Source organism: Myotis yumanensis, unplaced genomic scaffold (assembly GCF_028538775.1).
Source record: "Myotis yumanensis isolate MYYU_CA2020_CCGP unplaced genomic scaffold, mMyoYum1.0.hap1 SCAF_8, whole genome shotgun sequence".
NCBI lineage: Eukaryota > Metazoa > Chordata > Mammalia > Chiroptera > Vespertilionidae > Myotis > Myotis yumanensis.
This window is the reverse complement of record NW_027223759.1, coordinates 12,365,810-12,387,778: the sequence shown is the minus strand read 5'-3', so window position 1 is coordinate 12,387,778 and position 21,969 is coordinate 12,365,810. Positions and strand designations below refer to the sequence as shown.

Here is a 21,969-nt window from a genome sequence, read left to right as displayed (position 1 = left end):
GACATTTCATTTTGTCAAATCAATCTTGTTTTTCTAAAAGAGTTCCCAAAAGGAGTGGGTTTTGGTGAGTCAATACTCACTCTGTTTTTACGGCTCTTGGTGACCTATTGCCATCTCCCAGGCGTCTGAAACTCGGCAACAGCCAGTGGTTCTCAAAACTTAAAATGTTATTAAGATTACATAGAGGTGATGATCATGGTCATCTTCTATAGCAGGGGTGGGCAACCTTTTTTGTGAATGCGTACCAAAACCAGCAAAATCTCTGACTCAAAATTCTTCTGCGTGCCAACCCTAATTTTTTGAGAACATGTTATGCCTACTTGATATCTCTTAAGGTGTACATATGTGAAGAACCTTGAAGAAATAATAAAATTCATTCGAGCGACAAAACACAGTATGTGATGATGAAAAATACATTTATTTTTTAATGTATACATGTTATGTAAAATTATTTATCTAAGATGCACCTATACTGAATTTATCTGAAAAATAAAAAAGTCGATATTAAGAAAAAAATTGTATATGAAAGATTATAAGAGAGGGTTTCGTGTGCCAGCAAAAGTTACTGGCGTGCCATGTTTGGTACGCATGCCAGGGGTTGCCCAACCCTGTTCTATAGCATCATGTTTATAAATTATGTTATATATATATATTTTTTGTCTCTAAGTCAATATGCCTATATGAAAGTAAGAGAATTTCACCCACTGGCCTCTTACAATTAAAATTTCATGAGTCTATGCTTTTAAAGGCCTAATTCTTTTAACATAGTATATCACAGATCCACAAGAAAACAATAAAATAGATGTTCTCCGATGTTTAAGAAATAATGTTTAGTGAGTCACTTCTTGAAAGGACTGGATTTTTTATGTTTCCCTTAGAAAATTGAGGTTCAGGGAGGAAGTACAGTAAGAACCTTGTAGGTAGCTGATCTGCATGGGTTTTCCATTGGTGTAAATGTTGTTCTACCTGGATTTACGTCTCAGGAGGAAGAGAACAGACAGAACTGCCCAGTGGTTGTCTGTGGCCAATGTGCCTAAACAACTCCAATCGTCCATTGAAAATAGCAACTCTGAACATTCTATTGACATTCTAAAATATTACACGTTTGTTTTTAGCACGTTGAATGGACTCTATTATTGTAAAACTTTTTCCTGGGTGTAGTCTTATACTTTATGTAGTTCCATAATTTTAGACTTTGTTAGCCTTTCTAGCTATTATCAATATCCTTGAATGTTTCAATGTCCTCTAAAAATATATTGTGCAATTATCACTTCAGCATCATGTTTTATAGGTACTGAAAATGAAACGAGATAGGAGGTAAGGTGCTCAATGTTCCCGTGGATGTCACAGGTATACTTAGGAATATAACCCTGAACTTGGATGGCCACTAAACTGTTGCTTGAGAATTAAATGACAATCAAGTCATATTAAGGCTACATGTTTTAATATGGGCACGGGAGGGAGATGGCTGGTTTAGTCTGTGGAAAACTTGCTGTTTCTTCCCCAGATTCTACTGCTGTTGGAATTGAAGGTCTCAGGAGGAGACCTTGCTTTGTCAAGACAAATTTTAATTTTTAATAAGATAAGAAACATACTGAGTATTTCTTCCTCTGATACAAAGTAAAGTGGGTTTCTAATGGATATTTTTAGGTAGAAGGACTTGAACAGTTTCAAGGGACCATGCTATGGTGCAGGGAATACACTTGAGTCTGGGAGATGGGCTGAATCCAGGCTGTGTGGATCAAGTGTGTGTTCCTGGGTTAATTATTTACTCTCCTGACTTTCTATTTGTTCATCTGTAAAATGAGGGTAATAATATTACCCACTTCGAGTGTACATGTAAATTGCTTAACACAGTACCTAACAGACAGCAAACACTTAATAAATGGTCACAGCTGTTGCTACTGCTCTCACTGAAATGGGGGAATCAGAGGGAAAAATGGCATCCCATTCTGATGAAACAATTTAATCTAGAGAAACCTCAGTAATCTCAGAGTTGAGAGACTGTTTCCATATAATTAAATCCTGATAACATCTTACATGTAAATAAGGGATTGATTACATAAACAGTACTCCATTCAATAGATTACTATGCAACTACTGAATGTAATGATGTAGAATATCCAATGACATAGGAAGTGTTCCTAATGTGCTATTAATCTAAAAACAATTCCCTAAATATTATATATAGTATATTTCACTTCCATTTTACTTTTATACACATATTTGCATGAAGGAAAGACTTGCAATATATACATAAAAATGTTATAGATTAGTATCTTTGATAGAAGTATGAGTAACATTGGCTTTTTATTGCTTTTCTCTAATTTTTTTTTTGTAAGGAATAAGTATTGCTTTCACAATACAAAACTTAGATTCAGGGAAATAAAAAGAATTTTCTTGATGACCTGAAGTAGAATTTTTGAAACACAAAGAAGAAAATCCAAGTGTTTCCTATCTTAAGCTCAGCTAGAAATGTGACTCCCCCACCCCCCCCACAGCAGGTAAAAAGCGTGGGAGTACAGTGAGACCTCCGCAAGGACGTTCCCACAGTCACAGTGGTCTAGGTCAGTGGTCGGCAAACTGCAGCTCGTGAGCCACATGCGGCTCTTTGGCCCCTTGAGTGTGACTCTTCCACAAAATACCACATGCGGGCACGCACATACAGTGCGAAACTTCGTGGCCCATGCGCAGAAGTCAGTATTTTGTGGAAGAGCCACATTCAAGGGGCCAAAGAGCCGCATGTGGCTTTGGAGCAGCAGTTTGCCGAGCCACAGTTTGCCGACCACTGGTCTAGGTTCATGATATTTACAGAATCAAGCGTAAATCTGTGAATCACATTAGGACCACTTAATGATTTAATTCTAGTCCACACTTAAAATATAATATATAATTGATTTCAGAGAGGAAGGGAGAGGGAGAGAGAGAGATGGAAACATCAATGATGAAAGAGAATCATTGATCAGCTGCCTTCTGCTGGCCCCACACTGGGGATTGAGCCGGCAACCTGGGCATGTGCCCTGACTGGGAATTAAACCTTGACTTTCTGCTTCATAGGTAGATGCTCAACCACTGAGCCATGCCAGCCGGACCACACATATTTTTTTTGTTTGTTTAGTTATTTATACTTCTTAACTTTCAATATTAAAATATTCTAAAAAAAAAAAAAAAAGGAAAAGTGGCAGTTGCCATTTTGTTTCCCCAGGCACGGTTTGTTTTGCACGAACCCTCCGTGTGTGGGGCATCAAGCGCAGAAACTGTCACTTACGCTGGAGGCAATGCCAGGAATCTGTTTCACAACTTCGGAGTCAGCTCTCCCGCCCACCTCTGCGTTCACTACTCAGAGCAACAGGGTCTGCACTTGGTTTAATTAATGCCCCTTTACAAAAATAAAAACAAAAACACACTGGTGTTTTCTCGCACCACCTGCGTGGGTGACCAAGGACAGGCCTTACCTCTCTGCTTGTGGTGTGGACAGTAAGTGCTCAGCGGATGCCACGTGCCATCCTCGCTCCTCCTGCAGGTGGCCACGGCGCTGTGACAGTTCTCAGAGCACGGCTTCGAAAACACCCCACACTCTCCGGGCTCCTGAGGGATGAACACAAAAATTACATTTGCTTTTTAGATATGTTCCAACTCGGTCAATGAAAGCAAAGCAAAAGAATGATTGATTGATGAATAATCTTCCAAGAGCCTGTTGCCCATAAATCCTCAATTGTGGAAAATCAAGATGGGCCTATCAGTTAAAATATCCTTGAATCTGGAATAGAAAAATACTGACAATGTGGTACTAAGGCTTAGGAGTGCTGATAGCCAACACAAAAGGGGATTAACTTTCCCCATTTACAACTGGCTCCTTCCAATTTTTCTCCCATCTGGGAGTACAGCTTGTGGCGGTGTCAACACAAGAACACAGCTCATGCCAAGGACGTGTCTCTGCCAGCCAGCTGGTCCCCTCCCTCCCTGGGGACTGAGTGCACACACTCTAGGACAAGTCAGGTTTGCCGCTGAAATGCCACGAGTGTGGCCCACTGCAGACGCCAGGCCTTCTGGCCAGGAACTAAAACAAGCTGCTGTGACCATGCCAGACTGGGATCTCCTGAGACCTTTTTCTCTTTTTTTCCATATTTCCCTCTCCTATTTTGACTTAGAAACTCTAGTCAGTAAACAAATTCACAGTTTCCTTAAAACTGCTGAATCCAGAAGAACACCCTAAGCCGTGTAGTAGGTGGGGTCGATATAGAGAGCTATCTGTTCAAGAGGATGGAGTCACAGAGAACGGGGTTTTGATCCTCTTCACATTATGTGTCTTCCTCACAGATATCAAGGAAGTCACTTGGAATCTATCTCCTGGCCGTGCCCTTGACTGTTTGGGAGAGGAACACGCCACAAGAGAGACACAGATCTGGGCCCAAAGCTCCAAGGCGTTTGGCCCAAACAATGCATTTGATGAATACTTTCCTCTTTGGTGACAGTATCCTGCTAGTGAGAAAATATTTAGAAGATTCATTTTATGCATTCTTAATACTGAAAATGTTTTCAGTGCCTGAAGGTCCTTTCCCTTTTTGTCAAGACTTATAACACCTTATCCACATCCTTTGCCTCTGCACTGCTGGCTGGCACTCAGCAAACTGCTTTGAAGTTACAGCTGGAGCCCTGGCAGGCAGGGGAGGTAGGACTTACCTTGCATCGCCTCCTGCTTTTTTTTTTTTTTTAACTGAATTTATTGGGGTGACATTGGTTAATACAATTATATAGGACTCAGGTGTACCATTCTATAACACATCATCTGTATATTGTATTGTGTGTTCACCCCCCAAGCCAAGTCCCCTTCCATCACCATTCACCCCCTCCCCATGATCCTCTCCTACCTCCCTACCTCCCCTTATCCCTTTCCCTCTGGTATTCACCATACTGTTGTCCTGCTATGATTTAACAACAACAAGAACAAAAAAAATTGTTTTTTTTCCTGCTTTCCCAGCTCTTTGATAAATGACACAATCGATATCCCAACAACTGATCAGTAAACAGCCTAATTAAAGTGTTCAGCTTGTAAAATGGAGCTGCCATGGAGCCCTCCATTAGTGTCCCAACCAATAAAAAATATAATGGATTTTTAAACATATTCTGCTTCTACCAAGATGAGCTTGCAGCGGGAAGGAAAATGTTTTGGGGAAAGGGGGAAAAAAACACACACAAAAAACAGGTCATAACCCATTTTTTAACACCAAGTCTCCAGGCTCAAATAGAATTACAATTGAACCTCAAGCGCATCCTTTGAAAAACATGTTTCTGTTTAAAATGCTTTTGATTCAATCAAGGGCTCATTAGGTATTCTTCACAAGGCCCTCATCAAAACTGTTTACGCATCTTGTACATCTGGGTAATGTGGAAAAATACCCCAACAACTCTATATTTTGACTTTTCTTAAGTAGCTTCTTCAATTTTTATATCAATATAAGGTTCAAGTAACCATTATGGTATTCTTGTCAAGTCTACTTGATTTGCCTGAATGCATGAGCCATGTGGAGACCTTTTTCTAGGTTACAGATGCTTTCTTATTGCACCTGGGGGTGATTGCTGGCCCACAGGAGAATACACCAAAAACACGAGCACACAACATATGCTTTGACATAGTAAAACACAGATTTGGGAGATCAAATAGCTGCAGATTATTTCTTTTCAATTTAATAAAGATTAGCTGTCTTTCTAAGAAAACATGCTCTTTAATCTTCATGGGCACCACAGAGATTCTCAATAGCTCGGAGAGTCAAATGCCTGCTTATCCCCCATGGAAAGCATTTTAATATTAAGAAAACTAAAAATGGATCTTGTTTAAATGTCCTCATAAAAATTGCTTTTTGTCCCATTTCTTATTCACAGTTGATTCCCTAGTGAACTATATTAACAAGACATTTCTGGGGATGGGCAACAAATGGAAAGTTTAGTACTTTCTTCTGACGGTATAACTGTCAACCCACCCCAGAGTATGAGATTTAAAATGAGAAAACCTGCAATAAAGAGAATGAAAATGATAAAATGTCTCTACTAGATGAGCCAAAATACAGAACAGTTATCCACTAAGCATTCATATGTTCTAGAGAAACACATAAAATTAGGGAAGATGAGAGATGGGGGATAACTAACTCTTAACACGCACATTCATTTATTTTTTACTTTTGCTATCTGCACAGGCATGGTACTCTAAAGCAGTGTCCTCCAGACTTTTATATTAGTTGAAGTATCTTTTTTCAAGAAATCTTAAGTGAGGTCAAATGCACAGATGCACAGACTGGTCATCTTTCACCAACAACTGGGTTCCATGAAGTCCAAGGGCTCTAGAGTAGGAATCAAATTAAACCAGAAAGCAGCCAATTCTTTCAAGGATGGGAGCAATAAATATGGGTTTTACAACTATGTACATAAGTAAAATGCATTAAATATTCATGGAAGCCTCTCTGTCACTTAAGCAGACACAAATGTTGAAATCGAGTTGGCTCATTATATATAGGCTCCAGTAATTGGCCAATTTACATTTATTTAACATTTACAAGGTTATGTACAGAAGAGTAAAAAGGTGCAGTTACTCCTTTCCAATAGCTGATAATATAACAAAGTAAGAGGCAGTTTATGTGTACTACTTCAGCTAACCCGTCAGACGAAGTAGGTCTCAGATGGAACCTTTATTCATCCATTCAACAATATTTATTAAGTGTCTGCGATGTGCTGGGAAATGAGGGATAAAACAGACAAAAGTGCCTGTCATCTACAAGTACCCAGCACTCAACTGTGGATGTCTTCACATTGCCTGGAAATGGCCAACCTGGGATTTAACTCAAGTAATCCAAAACTACTTTCTACTCTTGTCAATTTGAAAACCCTTTATTATTTTTTTAAGTTGAACTTATTATTAAAACAAACACTTTAGTTTGTTTTAATAGTAATCTATTTTAATTCTGCTCATTGTATTATACAAACATGTTTTGTTTGAGAGAATGTGTGTCATTTGTTGATGCTTTTCTTAACTGCTCTAAACATTTTTCTTCTTATCTTTTCTTTAAATAATTTCAGCAGCATTTAATAATCTCTTCATATAAGCGAAAATAATGTTAATATTATTGTATAATATATATGATTGTATAATGTAATACTTGTTTAATATAAATATAATCCTATAATTGTAAGTAAAATATTTAGGGATATTAGCATTCAAGAATATTTTATGCCTATACTTCATGTGTAGGTAAAAAGTATTCCATACAATTAAAAAATCCATAAAGAAAACACAATAAAACATTTTAAGTATTTTTATTTAATTAAAAGCATATATTTAATAACATAAAACAAGCAGTTGCTTAATAGATCACATTTTAAATTAGTTAAGTTCCCATTCTCTACTATCCACGTGTGCATTATGGGGGATAATGCAGACATTTGATTGCTTTATAAAGATCTTCACACTGAGCATTGTATATATCTGATTAAGAACTTTCTAAGGTATGGACACTGCTAGCACATCAATCAAAGATATAAAAAGATGGTGCATAGTTTAATAATTTATTATGTGAATAAAGCCTTATTCATAAAGTCCCGGGCTCTAGGAATTTCTGGGGAAAAAGTAGAAAATATGGTCCTGTTACATTTGATAAATTACTTACTTTATATGCACATTTTTACACCTTCTAGTTATGCCTGAAATATACAACCACCTGTTCACCACATAAATCCATCAGAGAACTTCTGGGGCATATTTTTCCAATTTCAGAATCTGTGTAAGTCTAGCTACCATACTAGTGCTGGAAGTTTGCATATTCAGGAGGCCATTTGGGCAATTTGCTGACAGAAATATGGATTTGCTCACCTCCATCGGCCTCTCTGGCCTCCTCAGAATCACCAACTGGATCATCCCTCGTATGTTTCCTTCCATGGACATTGATCGTCTAAGTGTTTCCATAGCTTCATGGTTGGACTTTCCCAAGAGAGATTCCCCATTAACTGCAATCAGCTGGTCGTTCATCCGCAGACGACCGTCCTAGGGCAGAGGAAAGAAAAACAGTCCTAAACAGAGAAAAGTCTGGTGATGACATGAGGCTGTTCCAGGGAAAGTTCAAGTTTAAATACAAAAACAGAAAATAATTCAGCTATTAGAAATGATTTATTTTCTATGGCAGAAAAACGTTCTGGAGCTTATCAAATAGTCACAAAGACAAGCAATAATGAATTGTGTGAAAGTATTTTTTTAGAAATCTTCGAGTCCTGAGACGCAATAATGTAGATGTTTGTATAACGTCTCTTACCGAGAATCTTTGGCAAGTATGCAAACCCAGCCTGATTCTGCCATTTGCTCTGGCAGGGACCATGTTGCTGACTCCAGGAAAGGGGTTTGAAAACCAAAGGAAGTGGTCATATCCCTTAGAAACAGGGTTTGCATTATTAGGCACAGAGAGACATCACGCTTAAGTGCCTTGTGCATGACAGTGGTAATGTGTCTTCAGATGTTATTGCTAGCTCTAGTGAATAAAATTCTCATGTAATTTTCTCTAACACAACCAAAAGTTGCTAGTCTGATAGTCTGCAAAGGAACACAGAGGTATGTCTTGAAGGACTAATTTGCTGTGATGTCCTCTGGCAGAAAAGCTTGAGAAAGGGGATTGTCAAGCCTTTTATAAGGAGGTTCTGACTGCTGAGTACTTTGTCCAGCATCTCCAGGAACGAATGGCACCTCAGCATGTGACTAGGCAGCCCGGACTCTAGACTAATTCAATTCTCGGCACCAGTCATCCTCAGCCAGAATCGCTCACAAAAAGGAGTCTAGCAGTAGCCAGCTCTGCCGCCAAAAGAACTTGAGGGGACCACGTTTCATCTCCCCTACAGGCAGCCTGGTGGGGAAGGGGTGCTTAAAATATTGACAGTCAGATTAGAGACATGAATTATGTCTGTTGTCCACTAGGGTAGAAAGTTCTTGCTATGAGGCACAGAGGCAGTGTTCTGGACGTTATGCTGTGGCTGCTGCTGATAAATGTAACAGAAATAACAGTAGGTGTGTACAACAACTAACCTTTCCAGAGATTTTTTTTCCCCATTAACAATCTCAAGTGATTCTCACAGAACCCCAGGCAGTGAAGTAGATTAATGTTTTTCTTCACATTTTACAGATAAGAAAACTAAGGCAAGGAAGTGATGTGACTTGTCCCAGGTCACAAAAGCAAGGTCCAGACAAACCAATCCAACGTCAGGTATCATGCACCTGGTCTCTTCAGTGTCTCCTAGAATTCCCTTGTTATCCCTCTCTAGATGGTAATTGGGCAACACTGAAACACGGTCAGGAAAACATTAAAGAGTGTTAGCAGTTGGAAGCATCTGGGATCCATGTTCAAATGAACAGACTGAAATGCACAAGGAAAACACTTCCTTAAGAAAGGAGAAAAGCAGACATAAAGTGACCAATTGGACCAAAACTATGGCTCTGGAAGAGAAATCCTGTGGACAAGTTGATGAGCTTCAACTAGTGCGGTAGCAGATGGTCAGAGGACACTCCTCTGCTGACAGAGGGAACAGGGTGAGTGGCGACAGCTGCTCTGGGGAGTTAATGTCTTAGAAAAGCACTGTATACACCGCCTGCTGGAGAGGGTGCTGGTCATGTGGCATCTCGGGGGCCACCCAAAGGAACATACCCAGTCTCAATGAAGAAATTGAGATGGCAAGGCAATGGGATCGATAGAGAAGGGTGAACCATCAGAGCTGTAAAATGCCTGAGTGGGCTGTCTCAACAGAGCTGTGTGTGTGTGTCCCCCCCCCCCCCCCCCCCCGCCTTCCTCTTGTTTTCCCACTCCACTTAACCTTTACCCTAATTTGGAGCAAATCTGGAAATGAGATTTACAGGAAAGGCCAATTGAGAAAGAAATCTCTTATTTCTGTTATCTATTTTGAGGGAGGCACAGAAAGAATAAGATTAAGGTTACTGGAAATGGGGGTAAAACAAAAAACAACCATAATGGTTTAGTCCTACAAAGGAAGACATTTGATGGAAGGAGGATTACGGGGCTGAATCTTGGGAAGGAGGTTAGGAGGGTCACTCAACTCTTTTTAGGATGACTGGTTTTTAAAGAGGAGGAGGAAGCAGAAGAGTTGGATCAAGATCCTAGCTCTGTGAACAGGAAATGAGGTCTAGTGTTGGATTTGTAGAGGCTTAGTCTTGGCAGGACACCTTGTCCTCTGGAACAGGAAGAAGAAAGATAAAGTTTGAAACTGTATGAATATCTGTAGAATGAAGGAAATGAAATCTGAGTGAGATCCCACCTGGTAACCTCCTGTGAACCTGCTCTGTGAGGTCTGGGACCAGGTCTGTGTGAAGAGGTAACCAAGAGATAAGGAGATATAAAAAGAACATTTTTTGGGGGGTGGGGCGGGGAAGGTAAGTAATCTCTTACCAACACGTATTAAGCACAGCTTTTATTTTCAGCTGCATTCCGAATCTCAAGCATGCAGAACTACACCGAAGTAGAACATGTTTGCTGAATCCAAATCCCAAACAAAAAGGCAGGTCAGGTCACCGCAGGGCAGCTGTGATTTTTTTTAGAGACATTCACATTCATCACAAGTAGCTCGGTAGAGCTGCTGGCGTGATAAAAATCCACACTCTCTCATTTTCAGGCTTGGCTAGTCTGTTGCTATTGGTGTGTGCTTTTTCTTAAAAGATAAACGATGGGTAATTTCACTAATGGTGATGCCACTAAGCACCATGTTGTCCTAACATTTAGAAAATAATCACAGAATTTAGAGCTGGAAGCATCCCTAGAGGTCATCTTGCCCAACCTCTTCTGTGTACAGATGAATAATGTGATGGCCAAAGAGGAGCAGAAACCATTTATTGAACTCCTCTTAAGAGAAGACACTTAAATTAGGACTTGCTCAGCTAGTTAAGGTCAGCGCTGCGTCAGAAGAGCCCAAGTCCTGACTTCTCGGCATCACCTATTCACTAACCATTCTGTCGTCTACAAAGATGACCATGACTAGTCCCTAAAGCAGTAATGCTCCAAGCAAAAAGGAACTTTCAGACTCAGAGAGGACAATATGTTTCATGATATCTCCTGGAAGAGAACCCTACCTGCAAAGCCACTCAGATGGCTAAGGATGTGAAGACAGGAGACTGAGCTGGGGGATGGAAAAGCAAGGAAGCGAACTAGAAGAGGGAGAAAAAGAAAACACCCCTCTATATATACCTCCGCAGGTCTAGTCTTGATGTAAAATGAGGTTGGTTCAGTGAGGTCATTACTCCTCACTCATTAAATATCACTCAAAATTATGTATGTCTATTCTGCTTTGGAGTAATTTTGTCAAGAAAAGTAGTTTTTATGGCTTTATTCCCCCCTCCCCCATTGATATTATGTTCAAGCAAATGCTTAATTAAGCATGAGGATGCTAACTCTCATCAGCTGATTGTATATAAGTGAATTCAACTATCTAAGGATATTCCTCAGTAATTTTAGGATAGTTATTTCATTATAATCTGAGCCATGCTTACATTTATTTGTTTGTTTTTTAAAAATCCCTTTCTGCTATGGACTGAATGTTTGTTATCCCCCACGCCCCTGCCTGAATTCATATGTTGAAATCCTGACTTCCAACATGAGGTTATTAGGAGATGGGGCCTTTGGGGGTCATGAGAATGGAGCCCTCATGGATGGGATTAGTGTTCTTAAAATGGGGCCTGAGAGAGAGATCCCTGCTCCCTCTGCCATGTGAGGCTACAGCAAGAAGATGCCCACCTATAAACCCTGGTCTGCACAGGCATGACCAGGTCTACTTGTCTTTGAATCAGACATGTAGCTGTCATGCTACATTGCGTCTAAAATCAGAGTTCTAGAGATGATTAAAGACACTACAGTTATTAATGACTCATATCTGCTGGTGCCTTGATCTTAGGCTTCAGCCTCCAGAGTTGTGAGAAATAAATTCCTGTTGTTGATAAGCAGCCAGTAGTTGATGGTATTTTGTTATAGCAGCCTGAACACATGAAGACACTTTCCTTGCTAATCACAATGACAGCAACTATACTCTCACCTCTGGCAACCCCATAACCAATGTAGCCATCCTCAAGCTAGGAGCGAGTACAGGAAATTTTCCAAAGAGGAAGAACGGAGAAAAGATAAGAAGTAACTTCCTCAGGGCACTTTAGGGCAAGTAAAAACTGGTAGGAGATTTAGGTCTTCTCCCTGTCCTGGGCTGGCTTCAAATCTCATCAGCCCTCACCTGGTTCTAATGCAGGAGGAAGAGTGAACTGGGAGACAAGATGTTTGAGTTTTACATCTCCCTTTAACTGAACACTAATACAGGCCAGTCCTTGTGCAAATATTTTGCATATGTTCTCTTATTCATTCCTTACCACAAGCCTTTGATACTACTCTCTGCTATTTAAGAGATATAAAAAGGAGGCTCAAAGAAATTAAGTGACTTGTTAAAGGGCACAGGCATGACCAGGTCTACTTGTCTTTGAATCAGACATGTAGCTGTCATGCTACATTGCGTCTAAAATCAGAGTTCTAGAGATGATTAAAGACACTACAGTTATTAATGACAAGAATTATTAATGATTTTCTACTTTGTGCAGTCATTGTGCTAAAACCTTTACATGCACTAGACTATTTAATCCATACAGCAATCCTATACATTAGGGACTATTTCCCCATCTTATAACAAGAAACAAAGGATCAGGCTGGTTGAGTGCATTATGACAATTCACATTTCTAAAAGCTGATTTGAGCTGTCTTATTCACTCTCAAGTTTTCAACCACTCTGCTAGTAATTCTTGTGTTTTGGGGGCTCTTAGCCTCCTTTGAGAATCTAATAAAAGCTACCGATTCTCACCTCTTAAAATAAATATGGCCCTAGCCAGTTTGGCTTAATGGATAGAGTGTCTGCTCTTGAACTGAAGGGTCCCAGGTTCAATTCCAGTCAATGGCACATACTTAGGTTGCAGACTCGATCCCCGGCCCTGGTCCTGGCTCATGTGAGAGGCAACCAATCAATATTCTCTCTCACATCGATGTTTCTCTCCCTCCTCCTTTCCACTCTCTTTAAAAATCAATGGAAAAATATCCTCGAATGAGGATTAACAACAACAAAAATACATAAACAAAAAATAAATATTTACAACATGGTTTCTCCTCAGCTGGACACAGGACCAGGTGATTTTAGCAGCGGGGGCAGTCAGGAGGAGGCATTTCTAGAGTGGGGTCCAGTGACCTTGGAGTTCAGCTCCCACGGAATTCAATGGCTTCTGGGTACTACCTCTGCCATGATTGCTGGTGACATTACATGGCTCAACCCACCTCTTAGGGCCAATTTCTTGTGAGGCATCATTATCTCTAAAGTTCTCATGATTATAGGGGGGAGAGTAAGGAAGCCATGGTAAAAAAAAAACTTGCCACCACAGAACCTGAGACAAGCATGAGAGAGTAGGCTGGCTTTCCCAGGAGTAGCTGGCCGGGGCCCAACGCCAGTCCGAATTAGGCCATGGTGTTGAGAGGATTAATCACGACCAGATGTCGGCTCCTGCCTCTGCATGTTTCTAAAGGGGCCCTGGGTAAAGCCTTCTAGGATAGTATCCACACCCAGAGCCCAAACCCCAAAGCCTGGCTTCCGACTGCAGAGCAGGGTGTCCTTGGAGCGGGTGGGCCTCCAGGCAAGAGGGCCCCTGACTGGGGGAGAGGGTGTCCCAGAAAACACCTTCTCCAGCCCCTAAAGTCACTCCATGACAACAACTGCCTGTTGTACTTTTGAACAGTCACAACAACAAGTTCCAACCTAGGAAAGAACTTTGCATGTCAGATTGAAATATTTTAATTTCATTGAAAAATAGTAGTGATGAAAGGAACAGAATAAATCAAGATTTAAAGTACAGTTTTAAAATAAAGAAGTGGAATAAAGAAAGTTGGTAAGACTGGAAGCACATAAATTCTTGTCTTGAAGGGTACCTACCTCCATCAGCCAATGCTTTACATCATCTGTCCTAAGACCGTTTCAACCCACATGAATGGGACATTCCTGCCCAACCAGAGCTCTATTTTCTAGGGGCAATATGTTGCATTCTGGTGTATATGCCACAGTGACTTGACCCACACTCTTCCTTCCGTCCCAAATGTCCTCTGCCTTCCTGCTCACCTGTTGAATATCTATCGTTTATAACAAGACTCAACAACTGCCTTCCATTCATATTTTTCTCCACAGACAGAATTAATTGCTCCATTCGCTCACCACCCATGATATTTTATATTTGTCTACCATCACCCTGATCATATTAGAGAGTTGTGTATATATTTCCCTTATTATGCTACTACCTCCCTAGCTTATGGAATGAGCTGCCTTCAGTTTTCTGTCTCCAGTCTATTGTGTATTGCATAACTCACTGCAGATGTTCAAGAAATACTTGCTAAGTTGAGTCACTTGAAAAACATTTCATTCAGGTGCTTTGGGCCTGGTGTAAGTTTCAACTACAATAGACCAATTGTTTAATTTACAAACTATGACTCTGGGAGAGCCGTGAATCCAGGCTGGCTCGGATACACCCGCACATGTTCTGAGAACCTTTACAATTTTCAAAGTGAAGCTTGATTACTTACTGCGAACTGGCCCAATATCAGGGGGTCAGCTATGCAAAATTTTAAATGTATTGACCTAATTCAGCTATTGCCATAAAAGCCTCACTTCATTTCTATGTAGCAAACCAGTGAAGTTCCAGCAACATACTATTGACTTAGCACTGCGGCATCTGAGACTTTTTCAAAAAGATATCTGAAGAGTATTTCTTTAGAGCATCACAATATACATAAAAACCATTCTGATATAATGTTTTCAAAATGTGTTATAATTCTTTCCATTTTGAACACCTCCTGGAAACATGGGGCATAAACAAATACACCATAAGTATGAGCTTTTATTATAGTCATTACTGATTCTTACAATTTCCTCAGCAGGACAATTTCAGAAGTCCTGACTTAGCACAAATATTCACTGGCCTCTGGCAGTGATAGCATCCTCTGCTTGTTTTACACTTTTTCTGTCTCCTGTCATTTCAGTTTCCTCTCCATCCTTTCCTATCCACTTCCTGATTTTCTCTTTTCAGTTTACTTTGGCCTAGAAAACCTGATAATAAAAAGTTACCAAGGCATATGTTATATATGAATCAAAAAGATTCTGCATGAATGCCTAACCGGATTAGAATCTCAGAGGCTTCTCCAACTTATTGAAAAGTATTTATTTACTTAAAAAAACAAAACAAAAAGAAAGTGTGCTCTCGTCCATGCTATGATTGCTAAAGGCCTGGTCACTAGAAACATGGGCCCAAAACAGAGCATCTAAAACAGTGTTTCTCAACCTGTGGGTCGCGACCCCTTTGGGGGTCGAACGACCCTTTCACAGGGGTCACCTAAGACCATCGGAAAACACATATATAATTACATATTGTTTTTGTGATTAATCACTATGCTTTAATTATGTTCAATTTGTAACCATGAAATTGGGGGTCACCACAACATGAGGAACTGTATTAAAGGGTCGCGGCATTAGGAAGGTTGAGAACCACTGATCTAGAACAAAACTCTGAGCACATTATACCTCCTATCAATCCCTACCAGGAAGTGGGGCATGGCTTCCTAGGTGAAAGGTGCTGTTTTCAGACACAAAGGATCATCACCTTAGGATATCAACTTCTGTAGATTATAATTTCCTTTTTAATTAGGTCTACCAATGCTTTATTATTATTCAAGCCTACTGAGATCATCACGGAATCCAAAATATACATCAAATTGATGTAGAGTTCCAAAATTTTACCCAGCATGGTATAAATTTGTTCATCATTTGCATGTCCATGCATGAAATAAAAATGAGAAAGTGATAAAGATCAGCAAGAAAAGGAATGATGGATGCTGGATTTTAAACGTAATATTACAATTGGTATTTTTCTCATTTTTAAATTACTAATTTCACTTCTTAATGTAAAATTCTTTAAAAATATGTTTTTATTGATTTTTAGACAGAAAGAGAGAGAGAGAGAGAAAGAGAGAGAGAGAGAGAGAGACAGCGATCTGTTACCTCGCATCCCAACTGGGGATCGAACCTGCAACCTGGGTATGTGCCCTTACTGGGAATGGAACCAGCAACCTTTTGATGCACAGAACTATGCTCAACCAACGGAGCCTCACTAGCCAGTACTTTGGGTAAATTCTTAATGGAAAAACAGTGAGTGTGACTTTTTCCTGGTAAAGTTCCTGTTTTCAGTTGTCCATAACATGTATAATATTTTTGTGATTAGGATGAACTGTAGAGTTTGTCTTCTAACATTTGAGGATTTGCAATGGAGCTATTTATACCGTGTATGGTCCTTTTGTCAAAGGTGTAAATCTGGAAGACATGAATACTAGTAATGATCCTTTAGGCTCTACCAGTAGAAAACATTATCAATTTTAAGGAAAATGAATAGTTAAAGAAATCATTTAACATTAGTGTTACTTAAAAAGCTGTTCTTTTTATCTTCCTTTAAATTCATTAATTATAGATCTGTCACATGATTTATAGATACCAGCAGAGATGAAGGTGGAAATTACTCATGCTGGGAACTCCTACCGGACCCTGTTAAGAGCTTGGATGCTATTAAATGCTCCTCATTATGAAGAGACAGGGAGGTTTAGCATCAGCCCATATTCCCAGAAATTCTGGAACTGGGCAGAGTCTCTCCAAAAATCTGTATTTTAGTTATTTTAAAAATAGGAGGATTGCTTGTATTAGATAAAACTTTATCTTCTACCAATTACTAAATAGTGTAAGATTATGAAATTCTGCATTGAATTTCCTAAGCACACCAAAATCAAATCATTTAAATTATATCTATTTCATATTCTGAGTGCATGCATTTGCAATTAGCTATGTCAGGCATTTTTCCTTCATTTAATTTCATCATCATCAAGTAGTATTTATTAAGCACAAACCTCGCTAATTAATTTTCTAGAGAATAACAGGTATTCTTAAATTCATTCTCTCTATTTTAGAGCCCTTAAATAATCTACCTGGTACATGACATTTTCCCTTAGCAAAAATTGTCTTTAAATTTTAATTTTACCTTATTATTTCGAGGTTTCATAGGACACTTTTCAGTCCCAAAGTCCGTATATTCCAATAAAAAAATTAGACTGTGAGATTTTGGTTTTTACTATATGTTAATAGTCTATCTCAACCTTCAAAATATCACTATTCTAGTGATATTTTTCTAAAAGTGATTCATTGTTAGGTAAAAAAAAAATAAGTAGTTTAAGTTAGTATAATCAATAGATGTAAAAATGCATTTTCTCCAAAAAAAGGTTCAATTGACATAGTACATCAAAAGCAAAGCAAAAACCAAACTAAACAAGCCACTGATTTCAGAATTCAAAATGTTTACCAAGTAAGTGAAAACATCTAAGATCTTCAATCTGATTATCAAGGTTTCATGGAGAAAAGGACAAGCTGATTTTTGTGTGAATTTTGGGAAAGGAGAGTATTTTTCTCAAGGTATTTTTTTTCTAAGTGCAAAAAAGACAACATTTCTTTTCACCTAACAGTAACAACAACACCACATTAACTTTAAATTCCAATCACAAAAGCGGAATCTTGGAAAAGCATCCTCATGGCATACTAACGTATTCCACTCATAGTGCCTGGGTCATGAGAAATTAACACATACGCTTATGTCTAGTCTATGTTGGTTCTGGAAACAATTGCCCTATACTTCAGGGGCAAATGCCCAGGAAGAATGACAGAAACTGAAGTGAACCTACAGACATACAGTAATGCATGTTATTGTTTAAGCATATTAGGATCAATACTTCTAGTTGTATTTGGCTGTTATGGTCCAAGTTCACTTTGCACATTGCTAAGGAAGCTCAACGCGATGCCTCGGAGGGGGCCACGGACAACTCTAGATGCAAAGCAGTCTGAAATGGCAGATGCTGTGTCCTAACATGAACAGGGAAGAGTTTCTGGGCTTCTTGACCGGAATTTAAATATTTAAGCATTTGGGTAATTTGAATAAGTAAAAGTATTACTTTGTTTTCCCTTAGAGTGAGTGAGAGATTCACTTCCTAGGCTAGCTGAATGCTCTTACTTTCAAATAGAGCTTTACTTCTCTGTTAGAAATGACTCAAATAAGAGCTGAAATGATAGGAAGCAGCAGCCTGAAAGGTAAGGGGGGAAACACAGAAGCCTCCAAGTGCAGCCCCAGTCATTCCAGGGTTTTACATCTGGCAAGAAGCAGGCTATCTTTGTTTACACCAACCGGGGAGAATGCAGCACACAGAATCCACAGGAAGAATTTGCTCATACTTTTCAAAGGAGTTTAGTTTTCAAAAACCCACCTTCCCTAAAGGGAAACAACACCTTGAGAACCAATTAGTGGTCTGACGGGCCAGGAGGAAGACTGTGCTCCCACAGAAAGATGCTTTTGTTGGTTTCAGGTAAAAACCAGGGGCCAGATGCTAAAGCCCATGTTCCCCAAGCTTATATCCCCTTTGCCCCGGGGACCTGCAGTCTGTTACATTGGTATCTTCTGAACAGGGACAGGAACAAAGTCTCAAAACAATTTTTGTAAAACATAATCCTGAATCACAGAGTGGGTGGCAATTTTCTGAGGAGTAATGGTAGATGATTGGAACGGCAGAAGGAGAACAGCGAAATTCTCTTTCTGTTTTCCCTAGTGAATCAGATTTCTTGTGAGCAATGCTTAGGCCTCCACCCTTTCCACTGCACGAAGTAAACAAGACAAATGGATAGCAAACCTTCACAATAAGGCTACGTTCATGATTGATGCTGCCTACTGCCTAAGATCAGCTATAAACATGCTGTCCAGTGGGCTTTAATGGTGTGATCGTCTGACTCAGCAGACCAACATCAGGAAAGAAATTTACATAAATGGAAAGTGAAATCCTTCTGCAAGAAACAGGCTTGTTAGAAACTGCTTAGGTAAGGAGATGCCCACTTCCACAAACATGGACATACATACTAAACCAGCGCTCCAGTAGCCGCTTGCGCGTAAGTTATTGCCCATAAAAAAGGCTAAGATGTTTGCTTTTAATTTCCCAAAATTCATTTCCGTTTCAATTTTACTTGGAATAAATTCTGCAAATAGAGCTGTCATCAGGAATAAGAAGAGTGATATCAAGCTGATGTCCACCACCACGACCAAGACTCCCTCAAACGCAGCACATGCTTACGTGGCTTGGCTCAGCATGACAAGCCTGATACAAGATAGTTCCAGGGCAACGGGCCCTGATCTCTAGGAAGATAAACCAATCGGATAAAGAGGCTGCATCTCAGGGCAGCACAGCACAGGGTCTGAAGGCAGACTGCCTGGGTTCAGCTCTCAGGTGAAGCCAGTCCTGGCTGGGTGACCACAGGCACACTGTGGAGGGGCACTAACCACTGCAGTCATAATCCAGTGTGAACGTCGAGAGTAAAACGAGAGAAGCCAGAGAGATACTTTCCATGCTGTCCAGCACATATTTGCACTAAGAACAATGAATGTTATTTGTTGTTGTTATTACTATTTTATTCCTTCTGCTCCTGGTTCTGCATTTTGGAGCTAGACTGTTGGTAAATTGGATGATGGGCCTCAAATCTCCATCCTTCTCTGCACCCACACTTTGCTATGGCTTCATCATGGGTGGACTGTATTTCCTCACACCTTGGATTGACTTTGGATTCAATCATATGACTTATTTTGGCCAATGGGGTGTGTGTGTGTGTGTGTGTGTGTGTGTGTGTGTGTGTGTAGTTACTGTGAGCCAGTTTGGATCCCAGAACTTATGAGGCTTCACCCATGGCTGTGGGCCCTCTGACAACTCATGGATTAAGAATGTGCTACAGCTAGTCTGCTGGCTCGGGACACCAGGGATGTGGGGACCACAGTCAGACTTGTCAACCTACAGTGTGATAGACGCTGGCCTGAATCTGAACTCCGCTAGCTGCCCTGCAGTCATGAGGGTCATGAAGGAAATAAAGGTTTACTGATGCATGTTATTAACATTTTGTCACTTATTATACAACAAAAGCTGATGGATCCAACGAGTACATTAAAGAATTGTCTCTCTATAATGCATTTCTTATTACCCAAGGAAAAAGACTGAAAAAAGACATTGCTTCACAGTGTCTATGAAACAAAAGTGATACGGTAGGGTGAAGAAGAAAAATGGCCCTAGCCGGTTTGGCTCAGTGGATAGAGTGTTGGCCTGTGGACTGAAGGGTCCTGGGTTCGATTCTGGTCAAGGAAACATGCCTGGGTTGTGGGCTCGATCCCCAGTGAGGGGTGTGCAGGAGGCAGCTGATCAATGGTTCTCTCTCATCATTGATGTTTCTATCTCTCTCTCCCTCTCTCTTCACACACACACACACACACACACACACACACACACATATATGAAAAATGCTCCCACAAAACCAGGATTCTAGGAGCAGGCTGCTCCTATAAACCTAACTAGGTGTGCTTGGGTTTTGTAGGGGAGATGGCACACATTATTAATATCAAGATTATTAAAAAATGGCTAACATTTATTGAAGGCTTATCATAGGCACTTCACTAGGCACTTTATACATATTGTCTCTTTTTTGGCTTCGCAAGAGCACCAGGAGGTAGGCACTACTAATTTTACTCTTTTTACAAATGAGGAAAGCGAGGCATATTGAGGATAAGTGCCCTGCCAACATTCACAGAGTGAGAGAGTAGCTGAGGCCGCATGCAAACTCAGGAAGTCTCACTGTCCAGCAGGAGCTGAAGGCGAGCTCAAGCACGTTTCCCTCTGTGATCACTTTACTGCTTTAATCGCATGGTCTGTATCACTTTGTTTAATCCTGAGAAACCCCGTGGATTAGGTATTACTTATTACCCCCATTCTACTGATGAGGGAACGGGAACATGGCAGGTCAAGTTCCTTGTTAGCAGGTGGTAGGTTGGAATTGAACACAGGCCATCTAGTTAACTATACCTGACCCCATGCTAACAGCTATGATCACACTCCCAACCCAAAGGGAAAAGGCAGAGTCCCATTCTCCCCTCACCCCCTTTTTTGGGGGGGGGGTGCAGGGAATGTATAAGCTTCTCCAAGTTCAAAGGCAAATCTGCATTCCCGCACCATGGTTATCTCCAAGTGCATAAAATGTGATAAATGGCCTTTAGCTTCTACTACAATCACTCACAAGCTCCACTGAGCTTTCTTTCTTGCAAACGCAATTTTCTTATTTGCTGCCTTGACGTTGACTTATTTTTTTTCGTTCTGTTTTCCTGATGGTGTATTTTTAGGTTCAAGTCTGTCAGCTTACACATCCAGAGTCATTCGCACAGTCATAAAAAGAATGCAAGAGAGCATGTTAATCATGGTGGGTTTGTAAACCATGCCTAGGAGATGAAATTAACCGCTTCAAGTAGGAGAGGAAACCCCTGCTGCCCAGATGTGTCCACACACACCTTTCTGAGTGCGGGAGGAAGGCCCAGTGGTCTCCCCTTCACACGCCTTCTCCAACCAGACCTCAGGCCCAAAAGCTGCACCTCTGGGTACCTCCCCACTGATGGGGAAAGATCATTCTTACCCACCTTAAAGGCAGCACCTCCATGGATGACGGATTTGATAAAAATTCCCATGTCGGTTCCAGTTTCTCTGGATTTGTTCCCTTTCAAGCTCACCCCCAGACCAGCAGAGCCGGAGTCATTCAGGGGGATCTCAAAGGTGAGCTGGTCCGTGGTTTCTGGAGAGAGGGCCCGGCAATCAGGTTCTCCTTTCTGTTGGGGAGACAGACATGAGAAGAGTGGAGGGAAGAAAGCAGGTTAATATTCACATACTCACATGGCCAAACACATGCATTTGGTAAGACGGCGATTGGACCTCTAACAGCTGCATTCCCTATCCCTATGGGGCAAAGGGGGTTCATTCTCTCTGCAGGGGCCACCAT

At 40.5% G+C, this 21,969-nt stretch overlaps 1 protein-coding gene across 1 annotated transcript in view; it reads right to left on the bottom strand.

Moving 5' to 3' along the window:
* Positions 1-21,969, bottom strand: part of PARD3B (par-3 family cell polarity regulator beta) — a 907,609-nt gene that overhangs the window by 369,430 nt on the left and 516,210 nt on the right. The window contains exons 11-13 of the mRNA XM_070421939.1: positions 21,614-21,799; positions 7,862-8,032; positions 3,456-3,588 (exon numbers count right to left, since the gene is read on the bottom strand). Coding sequence (XP_070278040.1) covers positions 3,456-3,588; positions 7,862-8,032; positions 21,614-21,799 — 490 coding nt within the window. The remainder of the gene's footprint in view (positions 1-3,455; positions 3,589-7,861; positions 8,033-21,613; positions 21,800-21,969) is intronic.